General features: G+C 59.7%; 7 protein-coding genes across 7 annotated transcripts; all 7 read right to left on the reverse strand.

Annotated features, from left to right (window-relative positions):
- Positions 1–3,488: 3,488 nt before the first annotated feature.
- LSCM1_01121 (uncharacterized protein) lies at positions 3,489–4,646 on the reverse strand (the record flags this gene model as incomplete). The annotated part of the gene is made up of 1 exon (XM_067318746.1): positions 3,489–4,646. One exon carries the CDS (start codon positions 4,644–4,646, stop codon positions 3,489–3,491), a length of 1,158 nt encoding a protein of 385 aa, XP_067174851.1.
- A 708-nt stretch (positions 4,647–5,354) lies between these two features.
- Positions 5,355–6,065, reverse strand: LSCM1_01122 (uncharacterized protein; the record flags this gene model as incomplete). The annotated part of the gene is made up of 1 exon (XM_067318747.1): positions 5,355–6,065. The coding sequence occupies one exon, from the start codon at positions 6,063–6,065 to the stop codon at positions 5,355–5,357; it is 711 nt and encodes a 236-aa protein (XP_067174852.1).
- A 2,556-nt stretch (positions 6,066–8,621) lies between these two features.
- LSCM1_01123 (uncharacterized protein) lies at positions 8,622–9,119 on the reverse strand (the record flags this gene model as incomplete). The annotated part of the gene is made up of 1 exon (XM_067318748.1): positions 8,622–9,119. The coding sequence occupies one exon, from the start codon at positions 9,117–9,119 to the stop codon at positions 8,622–8,624; it is 498 nt and encodes a 165-aa protein (XP_067174853.1).
- Positions 9,120–9,695: 576 nt separating this feature from the next.
- Positions 9,696–11,558, reverse strand: LSCM1_01124 (uncharacterized protein; the record flags this gene model as incomplete). The annotated part of the gene is made up of 1 exon (XM_067318749.1): positions 9,696–11,558. One exon carries the CDS (start codon positions 11,556–11,558, stop codon positions 9,696–9,698), a length of 1,863 nt encoding a protein of 620 aa, XP_067174854.1.
- Positions 11,559–13,041: 1,483 nt separating this feature from the next.
- LSCM1_01125 (uncharacterized protein) lies at positions 13,042–13,641 on the reverse strand (the record flags this gene model as incomplete). Its single annotated transcript, XM_067318750.1, has 1 exon — positions 13,042–13,641. One exon carries the CDS (start codon positions 13,639–13,641, stop codon positions 13,042–13,044), a length of 600 nt encoding a protein of 199 aa, XP_067174855.1.
- A 5,417-nt stretch (positions 13,642–19,058) lies between these two features.
- LSCM1_01126 (uncharacterized protein) lies at positions 19,059–22,214 on the reverse strand (the record flags this gene model as incomplete). The annotated part of the gene is made up of 1 exon (XM_067318751.1): positions 19,059–22,214. The coding sequence occupies one exon, from the start codon at positions 22,212–22,214 to the stop codon at positions 19,059–19,061; it is 3,156 nt and encodes a 1,051-aa protein (XP_067174856.1).
- Positions 22,215–23,629: 1,415 nt separating this feature from the next.
- LSCM1_01127 (uncharacterized protein) lies at positions 23,630–24,307 on the reverse strand (the record flags this gene model as incomplete). The annotated part of the gene is made up of 1 exon (XM_067318752.1): positions 23,630–24,307. The coding sequence occupies one exon, from the start codon at positions 24,305–24,307 to the stop codon at positions 23,630–23,632; it is 678 nt and encodes a 225-aa protein (XP_067174857.1).
- Between the last annotated feature and the right edge of the window lie 751 nt (positions 24,308–25,058).

A 25,058-nucleotide genomic window follows, 5' to 3' on the forward strand; every position in this document is an offset into this window, starting at 1 on the left:
GCCGCCGCCTCCTCGCGCCGCAGGCACTCCGTGCGCGCGAGTTCGTATCGTCGCACAAGCCAAGAAGAGCGCAGTGCCCCAAGTGCCCCAGCGAACAGTCGAATCCGCTGCCAGTCCGGCGGGAGCCACTCGAACGGAGTCGTGTCCGCATCGACGTCTGCATTAAAGAAAACCTCCACGGCATGTGCTTCTGGAAAGCAGGCGTGTTTCTCCAGCATGCGCCACTGCGCCACGTCGGCCTGAAGCAGCACGAACTGCAGGATGCTCATGTCATCGTCCACTTCCTGCCACGTAGTGGGAGGCCGCTGAACGAGTTGGGCCCAGCGCCGCAACAGGTGCAGGACCGCCGAGGAGGATGGAGTGCTAGACTCCGTGCTCTGCGCGGTGGTCCAGGCCACGACCAAGGCCTCCAGTGCGCCCACGAGGCCAATGCCAGAGACGCCTTCCGTGTAGTCGCACCCAAGAAGAGAGGCAAGTGCCACCAACACAGTCTTCGTGATGCCACACGCCGACAAATGCGCCTGCTCGTAAGCGACAACATTCTTCGACTGCGTGAAAAAGCCGCGCAGCACCGTCGTCGCACCGTGCACCAGCACATCGCTGTCCTCGGTGAACACAGCATCCACGAGGCCTTGCCGCGCCAGGAACGCACACTGGGCATCCGCCTCTGCCGGACTCAGCACAAACGGCACCCCGCAGCAGTCCAGCATCTCTACTACGTTGAGCAGCTCGAAGGGGATGATGGCTCTGTTGGCCCGCGTGTCTCCGCCTTTGCAGGGAGGGGCGCCATCCACCGAGCATGTGCGGCCGCTTGAGGGGCCGTGCGCTTCCGTCCGTCTGTCGGAAGGCCTGCCTGCCACCTTCGAGAGGGCGTCCTTCCCAGCCTTTGAAGAAGGCGCCGCAGGTGAAATGGAGCAGGCGCTCTTTTCACCTTGTCCACCGCCGCGGCTGCTAATAGACTCAGCAGCAGGCAGAGGCAGAGGCAATGGCACTGCGCGACCGCGTGAAAACACGCGACGGCCTTTCACCGGAGTGTAGTCACTGTTGTCTTCCTCATCTTCTCTGCCCACTGTGGCTGCGTTGTCGGGCGATGGAGTGACGGGCGGCGCGGCGATCCACTGCGCATCGGTCGAGCACGATGAGTGCGGGTTGAACTTGCTCCCGTCCGCCTGCTGATGCAGAAGTTGGACGGGATGCAGCCGCTGCGTGAACGGCTGCCACAGCAGCTCGACACTGTCGCTGCCATCGGTATCAACAACCTCAGTTAAGGTGTCCTCCTCCTCCGAGCTGCCGCTTCTAGAAAAGGCGGAGCTCGTACTGCGGCTACAAATACTAACGCGGCCACTGGCATTGTCTGCATCGACGCTGACAGATAGGGAAGTAGACGCCAACGAGGCGCTCAGCAATGATGCCGCCTCAGCAGCATTGATGGCGGGTTTCAGGTCTGGTGGCGGCGTATGAATTGACTGAGACAGCGCATTGAGAAACCGTGCCATGTCGCCGCTTTCCAGCACCGCTGTCGGCGTCGACGGTGAGCGGGCAGATGAGAAAGACCAACGCTCTCTCTCCGCCGCGTCCATGCGTCCGGAGACACCTACCTCATCCACCAAGACCACCTCCTCCACATCGCTACCCATCCCACTGTCCCTCGAGGAGACAGTGCAGCAGTCGCTCGAGACTACCTCAGCGTCGCTGTCGCTTCCGCTGACGATGATGTGGTCTGCTTCGTCTCCTCTTTGCCAGTTTCTGCAGGCTAATGCCACGGCTTCAGCGCAGCTCGGGCGCAGCAGCTTTTGGTGCTCTGAGTGAACGACATTAGCGGCGCCCTCTACATTTTCGTCGACCGCATGCCTCGGGCCCATGAAGAGTGAGGTGCTGGTATTCTGCAAGGCGTTTTGCAAGACGCGCGCCTCATTCCGTGTACGCTCTTCCAGAAGGCCCTCCGCATCCCTGAGGAAATGTCGCGTGATCGTCGCGGAAACGGTCTCGGGAGAAAGGCGGAGTTTTCTGCGACAGCGCCGGCGGAGGTGCGGTCCTGCCAGGCGTAGCACTTTCTCACCGGCTTCTCTGGGCCGCTTTCCATCGCGCGCGATGCTGCCGCGTGTACTGCTCGTCGCTCCCGGCGCACGGCCGGCGTCACCACCGTCGTGCGCCCTCTCGGAGATGACCACTCCTTCCGCACAGCTGGCAGCCGCCGAGGGCACAGGCGCGTCTGATACTCTCTCTCCCCCTTCAGCACTCTCCTCCGCTTGTGCATCGCTCGACATGACCGCCTTCAGCTGTCCGACATTAACAGTGCCGGCGGCCACCTGCGCCATTAGTATCTGGCGCGCCCTGCGCTTCAGGAGGGCCTGCGCATTCCGTGCGCGCTGCCTCGCGCGACGGTGATGCTCGGCACTCTTCGACGACGATGCCCTGCCATCAAACACAAAGACGGGCCGAATTTCGTAAAAGAGAAGCTTCAGTATGCGTGCCAGAAAGCCTTCGAGCACCGCGTGTTCCACGTCTTCGCCAGGCGCGACGCGGGCGCGAAACTGTGCAATCCAGATACTGGCGTCGATGGCTACACGCTTACCTTTCAGATCATCTGGATGCACTACTACCCCAAAGGAGTCTAGAAGTCGCCACAGGCCGTGCACACCCATTGCACATGCACAGCCTGCCGAGTGTAGACGAGCAGGGGTGTGAAGAGAGAGAAGGCAAGGCGACAGCCACTCTACGCGCCAGCACACACACACATACATACAGAAACGAAGATGCCGGTACACGAGTGATGGGATCGCTTCCTGCGATCTGCTCGCCACCCCGAAGACTGGCAGCGCGACGAAAGTGAGGAGCGTCTACGCATTGGAGAGAAGGAGTAGCAGTGGAAAGATCGAGACAGAAACGCATAGGCGTGGCAATCGGAAACGTGCGCGACAAAGCTCCGTAACATGGCGTAGTGCGGCTTGCTGAACTGGAGAGCGTAGAGTACGGCCAGCAGAGACTACACCTGTTTCCCATCACCCCATAATGAAAAAGGCGGCTGCCGCCAAAAAATACGTCTATGTGTGTGTTTGTATGAATTTCGGTGTACAGAACGCGCTCCGCACCTTCACACATGCATGCACACACACGTACACACACAGACAGTTGCCCTGAGCGCAGCGCTCCTCTTTTCTTTTGCCTCTTTCTCTCCCTCGGTGGCCAATCGATTCGCTTACGGCGCACCGACAAGAGCGCCCTTTCTCGCACAGCCTGTCGGAAAGAAGAGCGGGATACAACAGGCCTCGTCCTCCTCTCCCCCCTTTCTCCCTCTCGGCCTCCCTTGCTTGGACCTCGGCAGGTGCGCATACAGAGAGAGAGAAGACAGCATGCAAGCAGGCTTGAAGAGCCATAGGAAAGAGGAAGACTAAAACTCAGTGCGCTCGTCCTATCTGTGTCGACCCCCACCTCTTGCAAAATCAGCTTCTCAGTGCGCGCGCCCTGAGGCATTGCACAGCTACCTCTCAGCGGCCCAACTTTCGCCCTCCACTTACCTCCTCCGTGGAGCTTCGCGCACGCAGTCGGAAGCGGCCTTGCACGAATCGGCGCGCGAACGACACACTCGTCTTGCGGTTGGTCACCTCGTTAGCGATGATGTCAAGCGTGATCACCTCAAAGCCAGCGCCCTCGAAGAGTGAGCGAACTTCCTCTAGGGAAAAGAAGTGACTAAGTGTACCGTTGGTGCGCTCGTAGGTGTTCGTGCCACCGGTGCCATTGTCCCAATCGCCGCGCCGCCGGTGCAACGACGACTGAAACCGGCGCTCCGCGTGATCACTGACGGCGTAGTCGCGGAAGTACAGCACCCCTCCAGGGCGCGCCATGCATCGGGCAAGGCGGCTGATGACGATGGCATGTGTGGAGACGGGAATGGAACAGAGAACGAAAATGAGGGACACGAACTCCGGCAACCCGCAGACTGGTGCTCTGTCTACCACCGTAGGGCGGTCCATCTCTGCGGCGCCCGTGGAAGGTGTGGAGGACGCTGCCGCGCTCGTTCCCTCGGGTGTGAAGAACGGACAGTCTGTCACCTCCGACTCGCTGGGATTCCACACACACACGTGCACCTTTGCTGCTAGCGCCGGTGGCAAAAGTGCCACCTTCTCCTCGAGCAATGATATAGCGACAGATGAGATGTCGAAGCCGAGCAGCGCGCGCCAATGACGGAGATGACCATACTGGGCGAAAACGGGAAGCATTGCATTACCCACCCCACAACCTGCCTCCATCCACGAAAACGAGCACGCAGGCGAGACGGAGGCGTTGGACGTACTCGGTGAAACCTCGTCTGGGGTGCCAGCTTGCTCTTCAGACGCCGCGGCCGCGTCGATCGCCGCGCGCAGCTCGTGAAACTCCCGCAGTATGTAGTGCCGATCCCTGTACCCGTTGACTGTGTTATTACGGTAGTACAAATCCCATTCGCGCTTGTGCATGTCAGTGTGCCGGTTCACGCGGCGCGGCTGCAGTTGGCCACCGCTGTACGGGCGGTAGTCGGGCACAAAGGGCGGATGCAGCGGCGGCGGCGAGCGAGCCCGCTTGTGCCCGTTTGAAGCGTCATGCAAGCATGAGGAGCTGGAAGCTTGTGACAGCTGGGCCGGCTCTTCTGCGGCTGTGGGTGCGTTCATGACTCAAGTTCACGCGACCGGCTGCACCAACTCGTAAGCGCGCGTTCGGGTGCGTAGCTGACACCTTCCCCAGGTGTTGTGCGCACGTTCTTGTTGCTTTCCTACTCGCAAAGTGGCACCGCTGAAGAGGGGTTCCCTCTCCACCCCCTTCCCCTCTTGTACACCTTTTTGTTCCTTAATGGTGGCTGCACGCCTCTCCCAACACCACTGATCCCATGTTTGTGAAGCGCGAGATCACACGCCGAAGAGCAAAAGTGAGGGCAGGTGAGCGAATGGAATAGTCTGGGGATTGGGCGACGTGTGGTGGCGCTGGAAGCCCGACGGCGAAAGGGAGATGAGCGCGGCCAGCCTTGCCAAATACACAGATGCACCTGCTATGAGAGCCCACGACTGGGAGAAATGTGCCTGTAGAGAGAAAACCAGAGAGCAGACTGCACGATGATTGTGCGCGCGATAGCGCCCTGACACGCATACCTGGCTAGCTCGCGCTACCTAAGCGGCCAGCTGCCAAGGGGTAGCAGAGCCCTCATCGCCTGCGGAGGCCTGCGTTATGCTGTTGAAGATCGTTTTTGTTTCTTTACGAATTGACAGAGCAGTAAGCGAGAGAGAGGGAGAGAGGGGTGAGCACCAACCCCCCTCCACCCCTCTTCCCCTCCCCCGCTCGCGAGCCGTGACGACAAGCGAAAAGGAAAAGAGGAGCCGCGGCAACTACAGCTTCATCTTTCCCTCCGCAAAGGGGTTGTAGAGTACGGTGACGTTTGTGATGCGAGCTTGAGATGCGACCTGAACGAAGTTCTTCGCGTCCACCTCCGCCGAGGCCTCCTCTAGTGCACGGAGCACGGCGTCCCCGCACTTGGGTGCCGCGTCGCTGACTGCATCAGGCCCACTCATGGCAATAGGGTCTCCCGCGACCACGACAGCTTCCGAGGCTGAGTAGACACCGTTCAGGTCCACCACGCCGAAGGCAGTGTAAACACCGTCGAACGAAGGCTGCGGACTCAAAGTAATAAAAAATTGAGAGGCGTTCGTGTCCGCCTTGGTTCCCTTGTGGGCCATAGAGAGGGTGCCGCGATGCGCGGATGTCGTGACACCAAAGCCCTCATCGTGAAAATAACGCCCCGGAAGGATGCCAGCGGCAGCTACTGACGCAGCCTCCCTCGACACGGAATCATCACCTTCGCCGCGGTTAACGGCGTGGGCGAGAGGAGGCAACTTGGCAAATATGGATTCGCCACCTTTGCCGGTGTTCGTAGGATCACCACTTTGGAGCAAAATGCCGGGGAAATGGCGATAGAAGGCGCACCCGTCGTAGTACCCTGAAGCGCAGAGAGCGAGGAAGTTGAAAGAGGCCTGGGGGCATGTCTGATAGTGTAGCAGCACGGGAAGGTCTCCAGCGCTGGTGTGCAAGACGACCGCCATGGCTTGCAGGGTTCTACACGCGCACAGCAGGGCGAGCTGAATACAGCGCAAAAGATCCGGCAGCGGCAGAAAGAAGGCACAGAAGCAGGGTTAGCACGCAAGAGAACGTGAGAGCAACGAAGCAACCATGTAAGCAGCGCCACCACCACGTACCATGGTGAGGAAGAGTCGGTAAAGGTCGCATCGGAAACGAGTGCAGTCTCAAGCCACCGCCACATCATTCGGCATCTTGCTCTCATTTGCAGCGGATGTGCTCCCCACCCCACGGCCCGCGAGCACCGCACCGCTCCAGCCGGGCTGCCACATGGCCAGACGCGCGGCCCGCTGCCGCGCACCCCACCCACTCTCGCCTCGCAGGTCGCTGCGACGCAGCGCCATTCAAGAGCCGGCTGCCAGCGTCTCTTGCGATGCATCGCTCTGGCTCTCTCACTGCCAGAAGTAGCTCGGCATGGCCGTGGGGGGGCAGTCGTGCTGCCTTGCCTCGCCGCCGCGTGGGCACTGGGCCCCTCTCACCGCGCCCCGCCCCCTACCACCACCAGGCGGAGGTGCTCCCTGTGGCGAAGGCAGTGGAAGGTGGAGAGCAACACAACGAATGCGTAGTCCACATGGAAGCGTGAGGCAGGAGCCTTGCAGTCAGACGATTTCCTCTGATGACCCTCTCATAGAAGGGGGAGGGCGGGGGGGGCATATTTTTTTCCACCTATGCACACATGTGTATAATTGGGAGCGGTGCATTTCCCACAGGCAGAAGTCGGTAAGAGGAACGGCAATCGTAAGAAGAGCAAAGCACAGTCGCAGACGAACACACGGAAGTTCAGTCGTTTTTCTTTTGCCACCGACGCGTGCACCGGAGCTCCAGCGGCAACGACGGGCTCCGAGGGTTGACATCTACCCCACGAATACACCCCTCGGACTCTGTTATGCCCTTTCGTCTTCAAGCTCAAACGATTGCATGTACACATCGGCGGAGAGGCCGAGTACCCAACGTACGCACCCGTGCGCTAAGATAGGGAGCCACATACGGCGAAGCAGCAAGGAGAGAGCCACATGCAGGAGTAAGAGGAGCACAACCTCGACAGTAGCACCCAGCGAGGGGCGCAACAGGAAGAGATGCGGCTAGTTTGCAAGCACGGGCAAAACAGAAAAAGTCTGTGTGTGTGTGGGTGGGTGGGTGGGGGGAGAAGCGGATGTACCTGATACAGTCACTCGCGACTCGTCTCCCCACGAGACGCGAGTGTAACAAAAGCCGCTTCGTCGGAGAGGACGCCGCAGCGCCGAAGTAAGCTGGGGAAAGAACGGAGCCGATGGGAAACTCCTCTTCCTTTGTTTTTTTCGAAACGAATACCCGAGGCAAATAACAGATTACTCCTAGGGCGCTTCGCCAAGCCAGAATGCGCCCAAATCGCCTCAGCACCCTCTGCCACGCTTATGCGCATATATATATATATAGCGCATCATCAAGCTTCTTCTCGCTACCCCCCCCTCCTCAACACCTTCACGCAAAGATCATCTAGCGGGACTCATGCCACCGCGACAACACAGAAGCGCCGGGGGAACTCAAACTTCGCAGTGACACTCGACGCTCCGCCGAAATAGCAGTGCTTTCGAAGGGTTAGTGTGAGGCGCTGGAGTCTCACGGAGTACACGCCTTTTTTTGTTCATCAAGCACACTGTGCTCCTCGATGCCACCGAGTCGGCCCTGTGGCCGCCCTTTCTGTCGTGTCTGCTGCTCTGCGTATGAACACGTTGAAAACCATTTGCACACACCAAGACGGCACGAGCAGCAACGCAATGAAAAAAAAAAATAAGCGTTTCGGCCGCAGCTGTCGCATAGACAGAGCGAGCGGCGCGACATCCACAGTGCATGATGGCTGAATGGGCAAAGAGAAGAATCGTACTCAATCGAGAGACGGCAGCCTTCGCCGGTGGTAACGCGAAAGGCAGACACACAGAGACAGAGACGCCGCGCGGTAAAGGCGGCCATTGCAAAGCGGTGATGGCCGAGAAGGAAGGGGAGCCCCTGAGAGTTCGCTTTCAACCCTCTCGCACCGTATGCAAGCGTGCGTGTAGAGTCGCGGCGATCGCCCGCTTCGTTTGGCCGCCCTTCGGTACTGCCCACGCGGCGGCATGGAAAATGAGGAGGAGGGGGAGGGGGCAGTGGCACTGGCAGCGCAGGGTAGGAGTTGCAGCTGCCCATGCATGGGCACGCACGCGACAGCAACAGCAGAAGCAGGAGAAAACTACACGAGGAGGAGGCACGTGCGACAAAAAGGGGGGAGGAGTGCGAAGGGATGGAGAGCAGTACGGGCAACAGTAAGGGGGGAGGGGAGGGAAAGGCGTCGCACGCGCCTTGTTGCAGACCCACAACCCGATCCGCCCCCCCAAGCACCATATACACACACACAACTCTGCTAGCCCGATCGATATCCCGTGGCCACCATCGGCCCTCTCGCGCCGCTTACAAGAGCGTTTGCCCTCTCGATCCGGTTTATGAGGTTAGTTCGCCGTCGCGCACAAGGACAGATGCGCGAGTTCCGTTTCTCCACGCCAGCACGTTTACTCCCTATCGGCTTCTTCCTTCCGCTTCGACACTTTACTCTTCAGCGTCGGGTTCTTCGACAGATAGTTCTCGACCGCAGCGTGGATTGTCTCCTCTGCCAACATGGAGCAGTGCAGCTTCACCGGAGGCAGTGAGAGCTCTTGTGCGATTTCCTTGTTCGTCAGCTTCAGAGCGTCCGCAACGGTCTTGCCGCGAATCGCCTGCGACGCGTACGACGACGCAGCGATCGCGCTCCCGCAGCCGAACGCCTTGAATCTGACGTCTTCGATCACGAGCGTGTCGGGGTTTACCTTCACCTGCATCTGCGTCATGTCACCGCATTCCGGTGCGCCGCGCAGCCCGGTGCCCACGTTCGGGTCGTTTTTGTCCAGCTTGCCCACGTTACGCGGGTTTTTGTAGTGGTCCTGTACCTTATCGCTGTACAGCGTACGCACGGGGCTCAGCCGCGCAGTCAACAGCACCGTTGCCGCCGCGACACGAGAGAAGGCGCGCATTGCTGAGCGAGGCAGGAAGAAGAGGTGGTGAGGAGAGGAGCTGTGGTGGTCCAAAATTAGAAGCAGCGCGGGAAGGGGTCGGCCTGCACGCGTACAGCACGTCGTAGAAGAGAGGTGTTTGGAACACAGTTCGGTCGACGGTTCTGCGGGTGTGCGTAGAGGAAGGAGTGGCAGGGAGGTTGATTGCCGCGAGAGGGGGTGCAAGGTGGAGGAGCACTCAAGCAAACGGCTAGAGGGGGAAATGTGAAAGAGTGTAGGAATGCCAGAGTGGCGGCGTGGCAACGCAAGGCAGACCCAGCGCACATCCACATCACGAACCCCGCGTGAACTGTGACGAGAAGCCAGGTAACGAGAGCGCCAGGGCGGACAACGGGCCTACCTGCACCTGCCACCGGCGACGCCTTCTCGTACGTGTTTCCTTCAGTGTTTATTACGATAGAAATACTAAAGATGACGCGCCACGCAACTCAACTAGCTGGCCGCCAAAGAGAAGGGGTACGGTGTTGCCAAAACGGCTGCACAGGGCCCAAGTGACGCGCTTGTGCGTGGCCAGCTCATTCGGCCTGCCGGCAGCCCTCACGGCGGCACGTTGGGGTGCCCGCTGGCCTGCTGGAGCACCTTCGCAGCAGAAGTGGCCGACGGCTTCTGCGTCGATGTACGCGGCGCGGTGGGGTCGACAAACCGTTGCACAGTGACAACCTGTGGGAGTGTCAGAGGAGGGGTTTCACCATCTAGTGGCGCCTGAGCGGAGGTATTGATGACGTTAGCACCAGCATTACCAGGCTGTCCGTCGTCCGGCATCGCCGTGGTGTCTATGTGCGGCTTCAGGTCCTCCCACTTGATGTACCAGAGCAGGATGTAGATGTACAGAGGAGTCCCCACAGCCGTGACGCCGGTAAAAGGTCCGATCCACAGCGCCTTGATGCCAATCTTGAAATAGAAGAAGAGCAGAAAACTCAGGGGCACACCAACCACGCAGAACGCCACGGTGATAATCGCCGCCCCGAGCTTCTGCAACTCACACCCGCGCAGAGCACCCATCACGGTGCTCTGGAAAACGTCGAAGAAGTGATATGGCATTACCAACCACATCAGTTCGCGGTAGATGGCTGCTACAGCATCGACCTCCTCCGCTTTTACGAAGAACGACGGAATAAACGACTCCATGAGCAGGCACAGCGCGACATCGACAGCGGCAATGCACAACACAACAGCGAATGCGGTAAAGGTAATGCGCCGGGCAAGGAGCGGCTTGCCCTCACCAATCGCGTTGCCCACGAACACAGAAGTCAGTATCATCACACCGGAGCCCATGGACCACATCACACCGAAGACCTGCAGAGTAATCGTGTATGCCCCAAGCTCCGCGGACGTTCCGTATCCACCCGCAAGCGCGTTCACTTCAAGAGCGACCCACTCGCTCAGCATCATGCCCATAGAAGGCAGGGCGATTTTCGCAAGACTGCCGAGGTTTCGCGTGCAGCGAATATCCCACCCGCCCCATGTTAGCTTGTCCTGGCCAGTGTATCGTAGGTAGCAGATGAGACCCACGACCGTGCCCGTCATCATTATCAGCCACGCAATCGGCGAGCCGGCAAAACCGAAGAGCTTCACAAAGATGAGCTGCAGAATGGGATTCGAGATGGCGGCGGAAATGAGTGCAACAGGCAGCGGTTTCGTGAGATGCTGACATGAATAATACCGCTGGATAAGCTGAAACGCCATCGCCCCGGGAATTCCAAACACAGCCCAGCGACACCACCGGCCGGTGTAGTACACTACAGTGGCGCTCTCACCAGCAGCCGTAAGCAGCCCGTCAGCAAAGCAGAGGACGACACCCAGCGGCACGGCAGCCACCATGAGAATAATGGCCATGCGCTGAGCATAAATGCCGTACATGTGCAGCGTGTGAGGCGCAGGTGGCTCCATCGCTATGCCCGCCCGGGCAGCTGCCTCCTTCGCGCGCGCCAGCCTCTTTTCCTCCTCCCGTCGGAAGTGGCCAAAGCTGTGCGATAGTACCGTCTCCAGTGCACCGCACAGCCCGGCACCAAACGCGAACCCTGTGGCATTCACCAGCCCCAGGGCAAGGGACGCGCCGCCCATGGCTTCAAGGCCAAGCAGCCTCCCAATCACCAGGATAATTGTGAGGTTCAGCGAAAACTGCGCCAGCGACGACAGTGTAAGAGGGTAGCCTACAAAGAGGAACTTTTTCGCAATGTCCATGGTCGATATGTCCTTGGCCATGCCAGGTGCCGCCTCCTCGCCATTGACAGCGAGCGGCGTGCCGCCCTCAGGTAGGTGGCCTGTACTCGCGATGGCGTGAGCGATAGACTCAAGATCGGCCGCCGCGCCGCGTCCAGCAGCTGAGATGTGCGAGGTGAAGGACAGGTTCTCGATCACCACGTCACTGTCGGAGTTGGAAAGCGGTTGTGCGGACATGACTGAGTCAACGTGTGCGTCTGGGCTTGTGCGTGCGTGTATGTCTGTCAGTGTTCTGCTGTCCGACTGTACCACCACCACCACAAGGGGAAAAAAATAGAAACGCGAAGCGACGGCGGAGATCGCAGAAGGAGGAGCACAACAGACAAGCAAAGGGGTAAACAACAACAAAAGAGCCGGCAGGAGGACAATTACGTTAGCGCCTGCAGAGCAGAGTCAGATGGCGAGTCAGAGAGAGGGAGAGAGAGAGACGGAGAGGTAAAGATGAGGTGAGGGGGAAGAGCTCTCATACACATACGATGGAGTTCGGTAGCCGTGCCTGATAGACGACCCTCTGCACACACATCTAAGACGAGCTCGAATAATAATAAAAAAATACTAATAATGATAGTAAAGAAATGAATTTGCCCAGGGTAAACAGACCAACACCACGAGAGCTGATGGCGCACCAGGACGTACGAAAATCTGTCGCGAAACAATTGGGAACCCAGAAAAAAAAGAGAGAGGCGCGCACTCTAAACCGAGATACGAAGAGCTGACAGTCACTCATACCCTTGCCAGTACACGCGAATTGCCGCTAGTGGCGAGCTCAAGACAGCTTCGACGATAGCAACGCCAGATGGAAGACGAAACAAAGGCACCGGCAGAGACACACAGGTGCGCACCACCACAAGACGCACTGGAACTTGTTTTTCGAGAGCTGGAGCAGGAGTGAGAAGAGAGAGAGACGAGGGCTTCCAGAGAAAAGGGGGAGACGCATACCACGGGCAAAGAGTTGCTGCCACATCACAGATACGGGTGACTATTTGCCGTCTTGGAAGGCGACACAACGGCCTCAGGGCTTTCGAGAACGAAGTTAGACGCTAAAGGATCACCTCGAATTCCCTCTTCATCGTGTGCTCAGTATGTGTGTGTGTGTGTGAGTGCGTGCGTTTACGAATTTTTTTGGTGTGTGCATGTGTGGAGAGGTGAGGCGGGGCGGGGGGCGTCCGATAAGCTCATAAGAAAATGGCAAGGAGGCGGAGAGGACGAAATGTACGGAAAAGATGAGCAGCAGCGGCACGGCCCTGCAAGGGAAGAGAGCGCACGCGATACACTGCACGAGGGAGCCCGAATCCGGCAGCATCGCAGATCCTACGCGTTTCGGACAGAGGTGGTTCAAAATTGCGTTCCGGTTCGCCGTGCCGCATTTTAGTCAGCCTTTTCTGTCGTGCGCGCATTCGCTCGGCACACGCTCAGAGAATCGACAGCATGTGCTGCGCCCCTCATTCACCCCTCGGTGCCTTCCTTGACTTACGGTGCATTACCGGACGACAGTGTGTCCGTTACTTGCTGCTCGAACACAGTTTTGCTGGCATGCAGCCGGGAGGGTAGCGGTGCGGGACAGCTCGCGACCCTTTCTGCCCACGGAGCAGCAACATGCGCATACGCCTCGCATGTCTCGATACGCGCGTCCCTCTCCCCTCGTCCCGGGGCCCATACGTCAGTCCATCTCCACGATACGCCGGAGACGCGCCGGCGCTTCGTCCTCGCTCGAGTCTTCCTCCATCAGGTCATCCATGTCCATCACGGCGACACCATCGTCATCGTCGCTGCTTTGGGAAAGGGGCACTGAGCGTCCATGTCCACTGCACTCGCCAAAAGCCGGCGCTGACGGCGACAGCGCACTCAGCAGGTTCAGCATTGCTTGTGCCTGTTCCGCCTTGCGCCGTTGCAGCTCCTGCTGATTTGCAGCTGTCGGCAAAACGAGGCCGTCTAGGCGCGACATCGCACACCCCTCCGAGGCATCATCTAACTCTTCTAGCACGCCTGCCACAACGTTCAGTTGCACCGTTAAGCCCTCGTCCGCGGACGACACCTCCTCCGCGCCGCTGCTGCCCGGCTGCATCCACTCCGGCTCCATCCGCATAGCAGGCACCTGCGGCGCGGTTGCAAGGAACCGTTCAATCTGCGCCGTCATCCCACGAAGGGGCCCAGCATCGGCATCCTCGCGCGTGTGTCGCCGCTGCAGAAGGCTCGCCAGGCGGTGCGCCGCCGCGCCCTCGCTTGTGTCTAGCCGCGCTGTGTCGCGACTCATGCTCATTGTTTCCCTCGGCTGGAAACAGTACCCCACTCGGGTACAGGCACAGGTGAACGTGACGAACACACGAATACAAATCACGATGACCGGTGCCCACGGCCTGTGCGAAAAACCGGAGAGGTCGGGGAAAGTACAGAAGCAGATGATGACGTGAGGAAAAACAACGTGGAAGAGAGGCGCGCCGCGCTCTCATCGCAGTCGCGTGAGCATCTACTGCGACAAAGTGGGCACACACGCATGTGATCTGCCCTTAGAGTGCATCCCAACATCCAGTCACTGCCTTTATACCTCAGGAAAAGTGAGGTTTCCTTCGTATTTTTTTACGCTTTCGTGCACCACCCTTGCCTGGTCACCTACGCACGTCACTCGAGCGAGCCGCCTCGCGACGGCCGCGCACCTGTGCAGAAGGCAAGCGCCAGCCACGGCAGTGTGTCTTGTGCCCTACACGCCGGCCAGCGGCCCGGCCTAGAGGACCCGGATCTCGTCGCCTTTCCGCAGATGGCCGGTGTCGGCTGTGGTGTGGCCTGCGGTCATTCGAGGACGTGCTCGTTGTGGGGATGGCGCGTTGAACGGAAGAGAAACAGAAAAAGTGTACGGGGCTGCGGGCGTCAGGGAGGGGGGAAGGAGAGGCGGTGCTTTGGTTCCGTGAAGACACCCACACAGTCACTCATGGAGGGGGAGTGCAAGCTCTTACCTGGCGGGTAAGAGCGTAAGGCGCAGGTGGCGAAGGGAAGAGCACAAGAAGATTAAGGTAGCCGAGGCCAATGCGCGGCTACGTTTTCCTTGGCTCCTTGCCCCTAGAAACACATGCACGCACGCGCATCACACGGGAAGGGGACTCGAGCAAGCCATCCACGTCGCATGGGAGAAGGCTAAGGGAGAAGGGAAAAAAAAACAGCGGTGCGAGAGCGAAATTGTCAACAAAATGGTCTCACTTTTGGGCGCGTGATCGTACAGCGACGAGCGGAATAGACCAGCAGAAAAAAAGTGCCAAGGCCCAAAGCACTATTGGCGGCCGTGATAGGTTCACACACGAAGGACTCTAGCGAACTGTTGCAGGCGCGGTGGCCGAAGGGCGAGATGCGGACAACATGGCGCAGTACTTCTCTTATTTTGTCCCCCACGAATACCATGCCGATACGATCCTCGGCGGCTGCGCAAGTACGTCATGCGGCGCCACACGCACCTCCTCCGCCTCTGTCGAGCAGGTCACTTCCATTATAAAGGTGCGCGTCCGGGTCGTAAGACAAGTTGCCTTGGATACATAGCAAAGTCGCCTCCGCTGCGCAGCGCTGAGCATCTGCAGAGGCTCTCTGCTGTCTCGTGAGACCCGGTTCCACTGCCGCTACCCGTATTCTTCTGCGGCGATCCGCGCCAAAGAAGCGTTGAGCTCGCGCGAAGCTGCGTGACCCAAACAGACAACGAGGAGGCTCCAGCAGAGCTGCTCTTCGCTCCAGTACTGCCGCCAGGGACTTCTTGCTGCGGCAGGAGTTTCACTGCCTCGATGGACTGCACGAACCGCGCGGTGAGCGCCGTGGCGTAATCCTCCTCGAGCCTAATGAAAGCGTACGCTGCGGCTCCCCCCCTGTTTCCCCAATTACAGGAGAAACTCGTGTGGCTTTGCTATCGGCGACACAAGCGATGGGGTCGCAGGCCCATCGGCGTCGCCAACACAGCGATGGTGGCGCGAGCCTGCCGGTGCAAGCTTTGGTGCAGATCCGCCGATGTTGACCAGTGAAGCTTGCGGTGGCCGCACGATAACCCGCAGCTGAGCGCAGCACTCCAGCCGCAGCACACTTGAGCACGAGAAGGGCTGCCTTTAGCGTCACTGTTCCACCGCGGGGGGTAGCACCCCAAGACAAAGGAGGGCGATGTCCGCAGATGGCATGCTGAGGAGCAGCGGGTGCCGCGTGCGCGAGTTACAGCGGCACTGAACCGATTAATCGGTTCGTAGGCGGAGGACAGGGTAGGGGTAATACGACCCGCCTCCGAGCCTTGTGCAACAGCTGCTGCTTCCCATGACGTCCGTGAGGACGGAAGTGCGGTACTGCTGCGACTGAACAAGGGGAGCCGAGGATGTGGAGAGCCATGCAGGGGTAGCTGGGGCCGACACGAGTGCAGCGACGCCGGGCGCTGCCGCAACGGCTACGTAGCATTGGAATACGTTGCAGCAGCGGGCCATGGCGCGATATCCAACCCATTGGGAGAGGGTGAGAAAGCGGACTGTGAAGAGGCGCTTGTGGCTCTGCCGGGCTAGACGTGCTCTCGAGAAAACGACCGAGAGCAGCGGGGCGGCAGTTTCAGTGGTCAGCCCCTCCATTAGCTTGCAGGGTAAACGGGACGTTACCCCCGCGTTCTTAGAGGAAAGGCACGCCCCCACCCCCTCCGACGCCTACACGAGTAGAAGCTGTGGCACCGGGGGACGCTGTTGTGACGGACTCTGTCTTGGCATACAGGCCACCGCCGCTTACGAGCAGTGCGCGCAAAGGTGAGGAGCTACTAGCCGCCTTGCTGAGGCTGCAGATGCGCCGATCAGGTATGCCGCTTCATCTACGAGAGCCTTTCCTGAAACTGAGCTTTTCGGGGGTAAAGGTATCGTCGAGACCGAGGTGGCCCTCAGCGTCTCCGCTTGTGCTAGATGCCGACAGCCGGCGCCATCATCCTGGGCGATCGTGCGTGCGGCAGGGGAGGTGTCGACTGACTCGACGAAATCGGCTTTGCCGCAGGTGGGGCGCCAATATCCGCGCCCGCGGGGACTGGAAGGCGCTGATAATGGGGGGACGCGGTGAAAAGCACACCACCATTCATCGCAGGCCTCTTCACTTGGCTCTGCGACAAATAGCGGATGGTAGGCCCCCGGAACACTCAAACGCGCCTGGCGCCGTCGCGGCTATCGTGGCCTCATCTTTTCCATTTCGACGAGGGAAAACACGGTAGCGTACACCAGCGGCGGAGCGCCGGAAGAAGGGGAGCCGCGCCCCGGCAGGACTGTGGGAGTGAGCCCCGTGAAGAGGGCCAGGTAGGCTCGCGTCTGCTGTCATGCATCTGTAAAGACGCGTGCGAGGGCTTCCAGTAGGGGGACAGTCGGCGGCTTTGCCACAGTCCACTTCATCACTCCGCTGAGTCTCGACAACGCCCAGTCATCGAAGCGAGCCGGCATCGGAGAGCGCTGGCGGCACGTCGCCCATCGTAAAGATGGGTAGATGTGGAGAGAGTGAGAGGGTAGCGTACTGATGCGGCATTGTCGCCGCGCGAGTACAAGGACGGCGGACAGAGACAGGAGACACGACGACGCGAAACATGAGGTGGCTCAAAGGGTACCAAAGGGAGGCATCATTGAAGAGCACTTGCTGAGAAGGGTAACATCGGCTCGACTTTCGCAACCCGAGAGAGACGACTTAACAGAATAGCGGCGTGATATGAACTGCGCCTTTTTTCGTTGTTGCTCTTCCGATCAGAGAGTATGCAAAGTTGAATGTCCTCTGTCAAGCAGAGGCCGGCCCCGGCACGGAAGAAGCCGGGTCTGAGCTACATCCTGCAGATGCTCTCGCGAATGTGTACGTAGATGCAGAGAGAGACGTGGCCGGCTGATGCACACGGTCAAACCGCCCGGTCCCTTCGCCCACCTGTTGCCTCTCTCCCCCCGCCTCCCTCGTGTTTTCTAACCACTCGCGCGCTTCGGGACGGAGGAGCGTGAAGGTAGCCTGCGCAGATGAGCCTCCTAACGAAGACAAAAGGGAAGCTCGTGTTTCTGATTGGGCTCTGTTGAATATTTCTCCTTTGGATCGGTCGCTCTCGCAGGCGCACGTCTCGCTAAAGCTCCTGCGGCGGGCGGAGTCAGGGACTGATTCAGCGCCGAAAGAACTTCGCCTCCATTCTACCCCGATGACCCAGCCTCGCTGTGTAGGGCACAACGAGCCCTTCTCTCAACATCTTTGCTTTGAGAAGAGCCTCGTCCACAAAGACACGATCCTGTGGGCGTGCCGAGCCGCGCGGCCGAATAAACGCACAGCGGCCATGCACCTCGCACACCGTTCCACTCGCATCTGCGACGTCCGGTGTGTGGTTGAGGAAGCGTGGGCACCGAGCTTCGATGTAGACGAGCCCGCACAGAGGGCACTTTGCTGGTTTGAAGAACTCGTCGTGGCGGAATGGTGCGTGAGCCCCACCGGAGCGGGCAGCGAGGGCGTTCAACGAGGCAACATTCGATGCGTCACGGGACAGCGAAACGAAGGAACTCGGAGGTGGTGCCTTTCCGTCGCTCTCAGAATTCAGTAGCCCAGCACGATATCCCTGGGCACTTCTGCGCCCCTTTCCCGCCTCCAGTCGGTCGACGCGTTAGGTTGGGCCGCCGCGGTCGCCGAACTCTGCGGTGTCGGCGGCAGCGAGAGCGTGGTGCCAGCTGTCCCAAATGTCACCCGTCGACGCCCGAGTCCCGGTGTGGCAGCAATGCCGCACTCCAGGCCGCTCGCTCGACGCCGCAGTGTATACAGTAGCGCTCGAGGTGGGCATGAGCCCGATTCCGCGCGCGACATTCCCAGCTGACAGAGATGCGCGTCGCCTGCATTCTTGGTCGTAAGCTGAGAAAGCTGCCACACACAGCGGCACGCACCTGCGTCGTTGTTGGAGCTGCTGTGCTCCTTACACGTCCAGGAGCCCTTGTTGTCTCAAAAAAGGTACAGATCGGGTGGATGGGTGCCGAGACACTCGTGGTGCACCTCAACCGGGCTGAAGCGGCCCTGCGCGGTGTGGCTGAAGGCGTCTTGTGCGCCTGTCGCCTCCACCCCCCCCACACACACCCCACCTCACACACACACACAGTCAACGTGTGCGAGGATGCTTCTTAGCAGAGATGCAAGACGGCGCGCGGTGAGATGGAGAGTCACGAGCGAAGTCAGTGGACGGCTTGCCCGAGCGGCGTGATGACGTCCATGCGCACGGATAACCACGCAGCAGTGACTATGCTGCGCCACTCGCGCCGCACACGTGACAGCGTCCTCTCGATGATTGGCCGCCTCTCAAGATATGCGCGAGCATCGGTGTCCGCTGCGGTGCCGGGAGAGTCGTTGCCATCAGATGCTGGCGCGTTTGTTGTCACCGACACAAGCGGTGGCAATATTGCTTGCACTGAATTCTCCGTAAGCAGCAACTTTGTCGCGCAGCATCCCTCCAGCACCTCGCTTTTGTGCAGGAGCGTGACAGCAGTCCTCTGCCGCTGGGCGCTGCCGTCGCTGCATGTTTCCGGCTGCGGTATCAACGCCACGTACGCTGCGCAGTACGGACAGACGGCGCGGCCCGCGTAGCGCACAGGTAAACGCGCACTGCAGCCGTCACAGCAGCGCTGAGGCAGCAAACAGGCACCCTTCTCCCCTTAGCTTGCAGCACATCCATCGCAGTGCTGTGGGTGGAGCGGGGTGCTGTCACCGCCTGCAAGCATGCGATGACAGTGAAAGCACCAGCGGTAGACATGTGGCTGTCGTTGGCTCTGCAACGCCTGGGGTGACGGCGAATCCCGCATGACTTTCCGCAGCGACCACCTGCTCAGAGAGCGACGCTGCTTTTGCGGAGTCGCTGCGGTGAGCGAAAGGATCCGAGGTGCTGCCGCAGCCCCGACAGGCCATCGCAAACGGGTTTGCTTCCTCGCGGCCGCAGCGGCCGCACACGCGCGGAACGCCCACCGGCTCCCGGCACACAGCCTTTGGAAGACACTCCACCTGCGGGCATGATGGGCAAACGTGCTCCAGCGAGCTACGTCGCTGATGGCAGCCCATGCAAATCCACACGGTGCTGTGCCTTTCAGCATGGTCCGCTTTGAAGCGGCCGCACTCGTGACAGACGCCAACAGCCGCCATGTACGCGGTGGCTGCCCGCGTCGCAGTCGAAGCAGCACCGCATGCCAGCCCCCTGTGAAACTCGTTGCTGAAACAGCACCCTGGTATTGCTGGTGCAGACGCCGTCCCGCTCTTCAAGTCGGCGGCGGCGTCTTGCTGGATGCACGGTCCTGTTGGTTGTCCACAACGGAAGCACATGAGTGTCTGTCTCGCTGGATTGCGGGCCCCACAGTCGCGGCACTGCCACGCCTTGCGGGCCACCGCCCCGGCTGTCAACGCCTTGGGCACCCGTGTCTGACCACAGCAGCGGCACTGGCGCAGCCTTTCATCCTGCGCGTAGCCACAGGCACCACACAACACGTAACTGTACCGCAGCGCTGAGCACACGCAGTAATTGTAGCGATTGCTGTTCAGCCGGCCGCAAACGATGCACGTCCACAGCCGGAGCGATGGGGAGAGGCGACTTGCGCGACTCCAAATGGCGTCGCCGTCAATGCGCCAGAGGGCCGCGAGGTGATCGAATGTGGCGGGCGAGCCAAAGTCTCTGGCGTAGCAGAGTGTGTAGTAGCAGAGGAACGGGGCGCCGTGCGTAGAGGCGTCCGCCCGGCAGAGCAGCTCTTGCAGACAGAGACTCTGCTCCGCACTTGAGCGGAGCGCTGAGACAAGAGCAGCTGTCAGCGGCACGGCGTAATCGCGTAGATGTAGTGCTGTTTCAACAAGCTCGAAAATCATGTCAGCATTGAGCTCGTCGCCCACGTAGCCCAAGATGGCCCGGAATACCGGGACGACGCGCCCTACTATCTCACAAGGAGGAGCTCTCGGTACCGTTTTTGCGACTCCCCACGCATGCTGTTGCCTCGCTATCTTCCACATTCGATCGCACACGCCTGCCAACACTGACTCGACATAGGTGCTGACGAACAACCCCGCATTATGAAACCCGACGAGGGCGGCGTACAATCGCTCTATGTCGTCAACGCTGCCCTCCTGCCCCACTAACCGACTCACAGCTGCCATGGACTCCACTGCAGCTGGTGGCAGCGATGGCCACCCATCCGGACGGGAGGCGCCCAGTGCCTCCAGCGCGACCACCGCCCCAGAGACGTTGCGCAGTAACACCTGCGATAAGACGGAGTACGGCGTCTCGCTAAATGCAGAGGGTGGCGTACCTGAGACTGTCGGCGTGGGCTCTTCATAGAGAGAGCGGACGACGTGCGGGAATCCAAGTGCGTTCAGTGCGGCAGCTGCGTTCGACACTGCTGTCTCTAATTGCTTCGAGTCGCGGCCAGAGTTCCGCACTGCATTGTGTGCGTGCAGGAGCGCCTCAACTCCTGCCTTGGCTGCAGCAGGCGAAATGTACGTTGTCAGTGAAATGCCTTGCTGGGTGGCGTGGGTGACGCAAACACGGCAGTGCGCGAGGAAGCGCTGCGCTACCACTGCTGAGGCAAGTCCTTCCTCGCGAAAGTATTGATAAGCAGCCAGCAGCACGGTAAACGGTGTCTGCTTGAGGGCTGTCATGGCAAGTATGGCGCAATCGTGGCGGGTGCGGTCGTCCATGTGGCGCGGAATCCGGCACAGACAGCACTGATGAATTTGGAGGCGTGCCGCTGGAGTGACAGCAGAAGCGCCGCCCGCGCCATCCGTGCGTCGATCACTCGAGGAAGCGGTGAGCACTTGCACAATCTGCTGCAGACACACCTTGATCGCCCTATCGCTCATGAACGCACGCCACCTGCATGCACCGTGCAAGTCCTCTTCCGCTTGTGATGTGCAGAGGGCAGCAGTTGCACTCGTGGACACCGCACTACCGTCACCCGCCACGATATCGGGGTGGCGTACGCGCACTTGGCACGCCTGCACCACCGTCGACAGAAGCGCTGGCGACGAGGCCCTCACCACGCGCCGCACCACCGACTCCATCTTTGGAAGCAACGGTGCAGAAGAGCTCTTCCCCCGCGCGCAGCTACGCGCGAGCAACTCCATCAACTGCATGACTGCGTCCGCCGCCTCCGCTTCCGGCCACGAAGCGAGACGGCAGATGTGGCCGAGAAGCGCCTCTTCCCATTTGCTTTCGGCTGACGAGACCGCAGACAGTGGCGACGGGTTGCCTCTCGGGGCGCTGCTATGGAATCTGCTGCACAGGAGTCTCACGAAAGGATGCATGAAGCTTCTCCATAGATAGGTCTCGCTGGCCACCCCCGCCGCTGATGCAGAAGGCGGCGACATCGCAGTGCAAGCGACAGTACTCTGAAGCTCTTCCATGATGGACATAGCCTGCATGTGGCGTTCCATTGGCGAGGACGCAACAGCTCCAAAGAAGATGGACGCGAAGCTGCACATCTCTTCAGAAAAAAGGCGCGGGCAGGCACCTATGATGTAATTCCGTCGCAGCCGTGTGGCTACGGACGCGGCTGCTCTCGACCAGGAAAGCGGCGCTGAGATGCGCAGCACCTGGTCAAGCACCTCACGCGTCGGAGGCACACGCGGGGGTATAAACAAGCGCGCGAGCGCTGCCGCTCTTGGTCTTCTGTAGCCCCAGGTCGGTGTCCCTGCCTCTCGGCGGGCAAGAGCCGCAGGTCTCTCCGACGCGTAGGAGCGCCGCATCGACGCGAAGGTCTCATAAGGAATGCAGCGAGCTCGGCGCATCACCCGCCTCTGGAGAGAGGCGCCTCCAGCACAGCCCGCGGCTGCAGGCGACCAGCATAGCGCTGCTAACGCGGATGCTGAGTCTTCTCTGCGTTTCATGCCTGGCCTCCTCTTGTGGACCGCGAGCGCATCGGAGAAAGGCACCGATCGATGAGAGAGGGACGGAGAGGGCTGCAAAGAGGCACACTGTTCACCGTCGCAACACATAAACGCCCGAACACGAAGAGACCAACTAAAGATGTGTACGAATAGACCGTCCGGTAGGAAGAGGCCTCCGTCGCTTCAACAGCTGCTGGAAGGACGCGGTAAACAATGATGCACGCATGAGCCGCTTCCGCTGCCACGCATTATTTGCCACCGCCCCCCACCCTCCAGCTTCCCCCCTTCCCCGAATCCTCTTAAAAATAAAAAGAGTAAGACAGTCTGTGTGTAGCGGCCGCACAGCAGTCGAAAAAGTTCAAAGACAGCGATGGGCGCAAGGGAATAAGCCGACAAGGCAGAGACGTACATGTGCACACACATCCAACGGTTCGCTTTCCACCAACGATAATAATAAATGGAAAAGGGAAAGACGGAGAAGGGCAAACGGAGAGGCGGGCGGTGGCGCACCCACGTGCTGCAACGCCCGTGGAACGAGGGGCGAAGCTAGTGAGGCGTTGCTGGCGCGCAGTGATTGCCCCCTCCGCGAGCGTGTGATGCAACGCCTCTTCTGCGCAGCGCAAAGTGAGGTGGAGGAAGGGGAGAGTTTCTGAAGTGCAGTGCGGCGCAGTAGAGAGAGCGGAGGGGGAGGGGGTTGAAGTGCGAGAGCCAGACAACTGGAGGCAACAGAAAGACGCGAGGGAAGCATACAGCCGAGCTTGTGTACACGAATCAGCGCCAGCACGGGCAACTCAGTACTTTCAAAGTAAGACCGATCACTGAAGACCGGACGCCGGCGCTGCCGAGCGGGGAGGCGAGTGGCCAGAGGGGTGAGGTGGCGACGGAACGAAGAGGGAGAGGAGAGGGGGCCACGGCGCTCCTTTCCGTTTCCTCCATCAGCAGTCAGCTCTCCGATGAGGTCACCGTGAGTTTGGGTATTTGGCAAGCAGCGCTGACCGCGCCGCACTCGAGCGCTTTGACGCAGTATCGCTAGACTTCCAATGTCTTCTCGCTTTGCCGCGTAGAGCCCCCACCTGGTAGCTGCTTGGCCGATGCGTGAATGAGGGTGTTGGACATTCGCAGGCAGTGTGCGAGATGAAGGCCGTGTTGGAGTGCTACGGGGGCCCAATAGACAAACGCCGAGGCGCACCGCGGCGCATAGCGCAGACGACCCGCAAAATACGAGTGACGACGCCGGCAAAAAGTAGAAAGCAGATGAATCGTATAGAGGCGGCCCTGCCACTCCGTGAGAACGAACGGGGGTGGGGGGATGCAGCAGCAACTGACTTTTTTTAAAGTACACCAGCACCCCTCTGTGTGCGCCGATCTGTGGCACTGCCCCGCACCCTCTCGTCTTCGCCGCCTGCAATCCGTGGCTAAGCGGCCTGTGGTCGCTTCTCCTCTGGGAGAGGAAATCCTGGCACCATATCGTGCACAATCTCATCTGGAATGAGCTTATGACCGTAGGCGCTAGTCATGGTGCCCTTCTCCCAGTTTGTGGGCGAGAACTCGGAGCGCATGAGGGAGCGGTTCGGCTCCCGCCACATGACCGGGTTCGCTGGGTCCTTCTCATCCCACCCGCTAAGTCGCTGCGACGTTGCCAAATTCCAGTAGTAAGACGGCATGTAGTATGGAATCCCAAGGTACAGAATGCTAGGGAAAAACTTCTTGTCCTCCGCGGTGTAGTCCTTCGTCAGCTCCATGAACTTGCTCTTGAGCAGCTGCAGGCGGTACGTCTCGTGAGCCCTGCATACCATCCAAGCCTCCTCAAACTCGTGGCAGTTTACCGTACCCCAGGTTACCGGCTTCAAGTTCCGCATGCAACGATGGAAGGGAATCCAGCGGTGCACGCAGTGATCACGATAGACAATGGGCACCTGGTTCAGCTCCATGAAGTCACGCGACACCGTCATTGGACGACGTTGATGGCCACGATCGGCTCCGAACGGGTCCAGCTTATTCCACAGCAACGGGTTATCGTACGGCCCCAGATTGACGGGCGGCATCGACTCCCCCGGCTTGGCCGTAGCCAAGTCTTTGAGGTACTCCGTCATGGCTAACACACACGCACACACACACTACGGCAGCAGACGCGACAAGCGTTCAACGAGTAGAAGCAAAGAGGAAAACGCTACAGAAAGATGAGCGTCGAGAAAAAAAACTCGAAGTGGGCGACGTAAAAGTGGCGATGGCCCTCTCCTTTCTAATACAGTTGCCTCAGTACTGCTTCACCTTTCGACTGGAAGAGAGAGAGTCAACGCAAGAATAGAGGGGCCGCACGTATGTGTGCGTGTATGTGTGTGTAAGTGCGTGTCGACACCCTTTTTCGTGTGGAAAGATGGCGTGCAGGTGTGCTGTGATGAGATGCGCCATGGCGCGCGCGCCGGTTGCGGCGACATACGAAGAGGCGGATACAGAGAAATCAAAGGGATCGAGAGAAAGGTGAGGCAGGAGAAGCTCGAGTTGAAAACGGTTGCACATGCACAGCTGCGGATACGCCCAGATTGCTGGGAAAGTTGAAGTAAGAGCAAGTCGAAGAGTCCGAGAAAGCCACGCTACGACGCATCGACAGTACCACCTGCATCAGATGCGCGTGTGACGAGTCTACAAACCCCTGGGGCAAGAGAGCCCCCTCGCGGCGCCGCTGTATTCCTTCATGTGCTCATCGGCGCCCCTGCAGCTCTTGTACTTTCGGCTAAAATGTGAAACCGAGGCTCCTTTACCCCCCCCCCGCGCTATTATCGAGTAGGATAAAAAGGGGGGAGGAAAGCCGCATCTACCACTGCAGACGCCCGTTTGTTGGCT

This window comes from Leishmania martiniquensis, chromosome 35 (genome assembly GCF_017916325.1).
Source record: "Leishmania martiniquensis isolate LSCM1 chromosome 35, whole genome shotgun sequence".
Classification (NCBI taxonomy): domain Eukaryota; phylum Euglenozoa; class Kinetoplastea; order Trypanosomatida; family Trypanosomatidae; genus Leishmania; species Leishmania martiniquensis.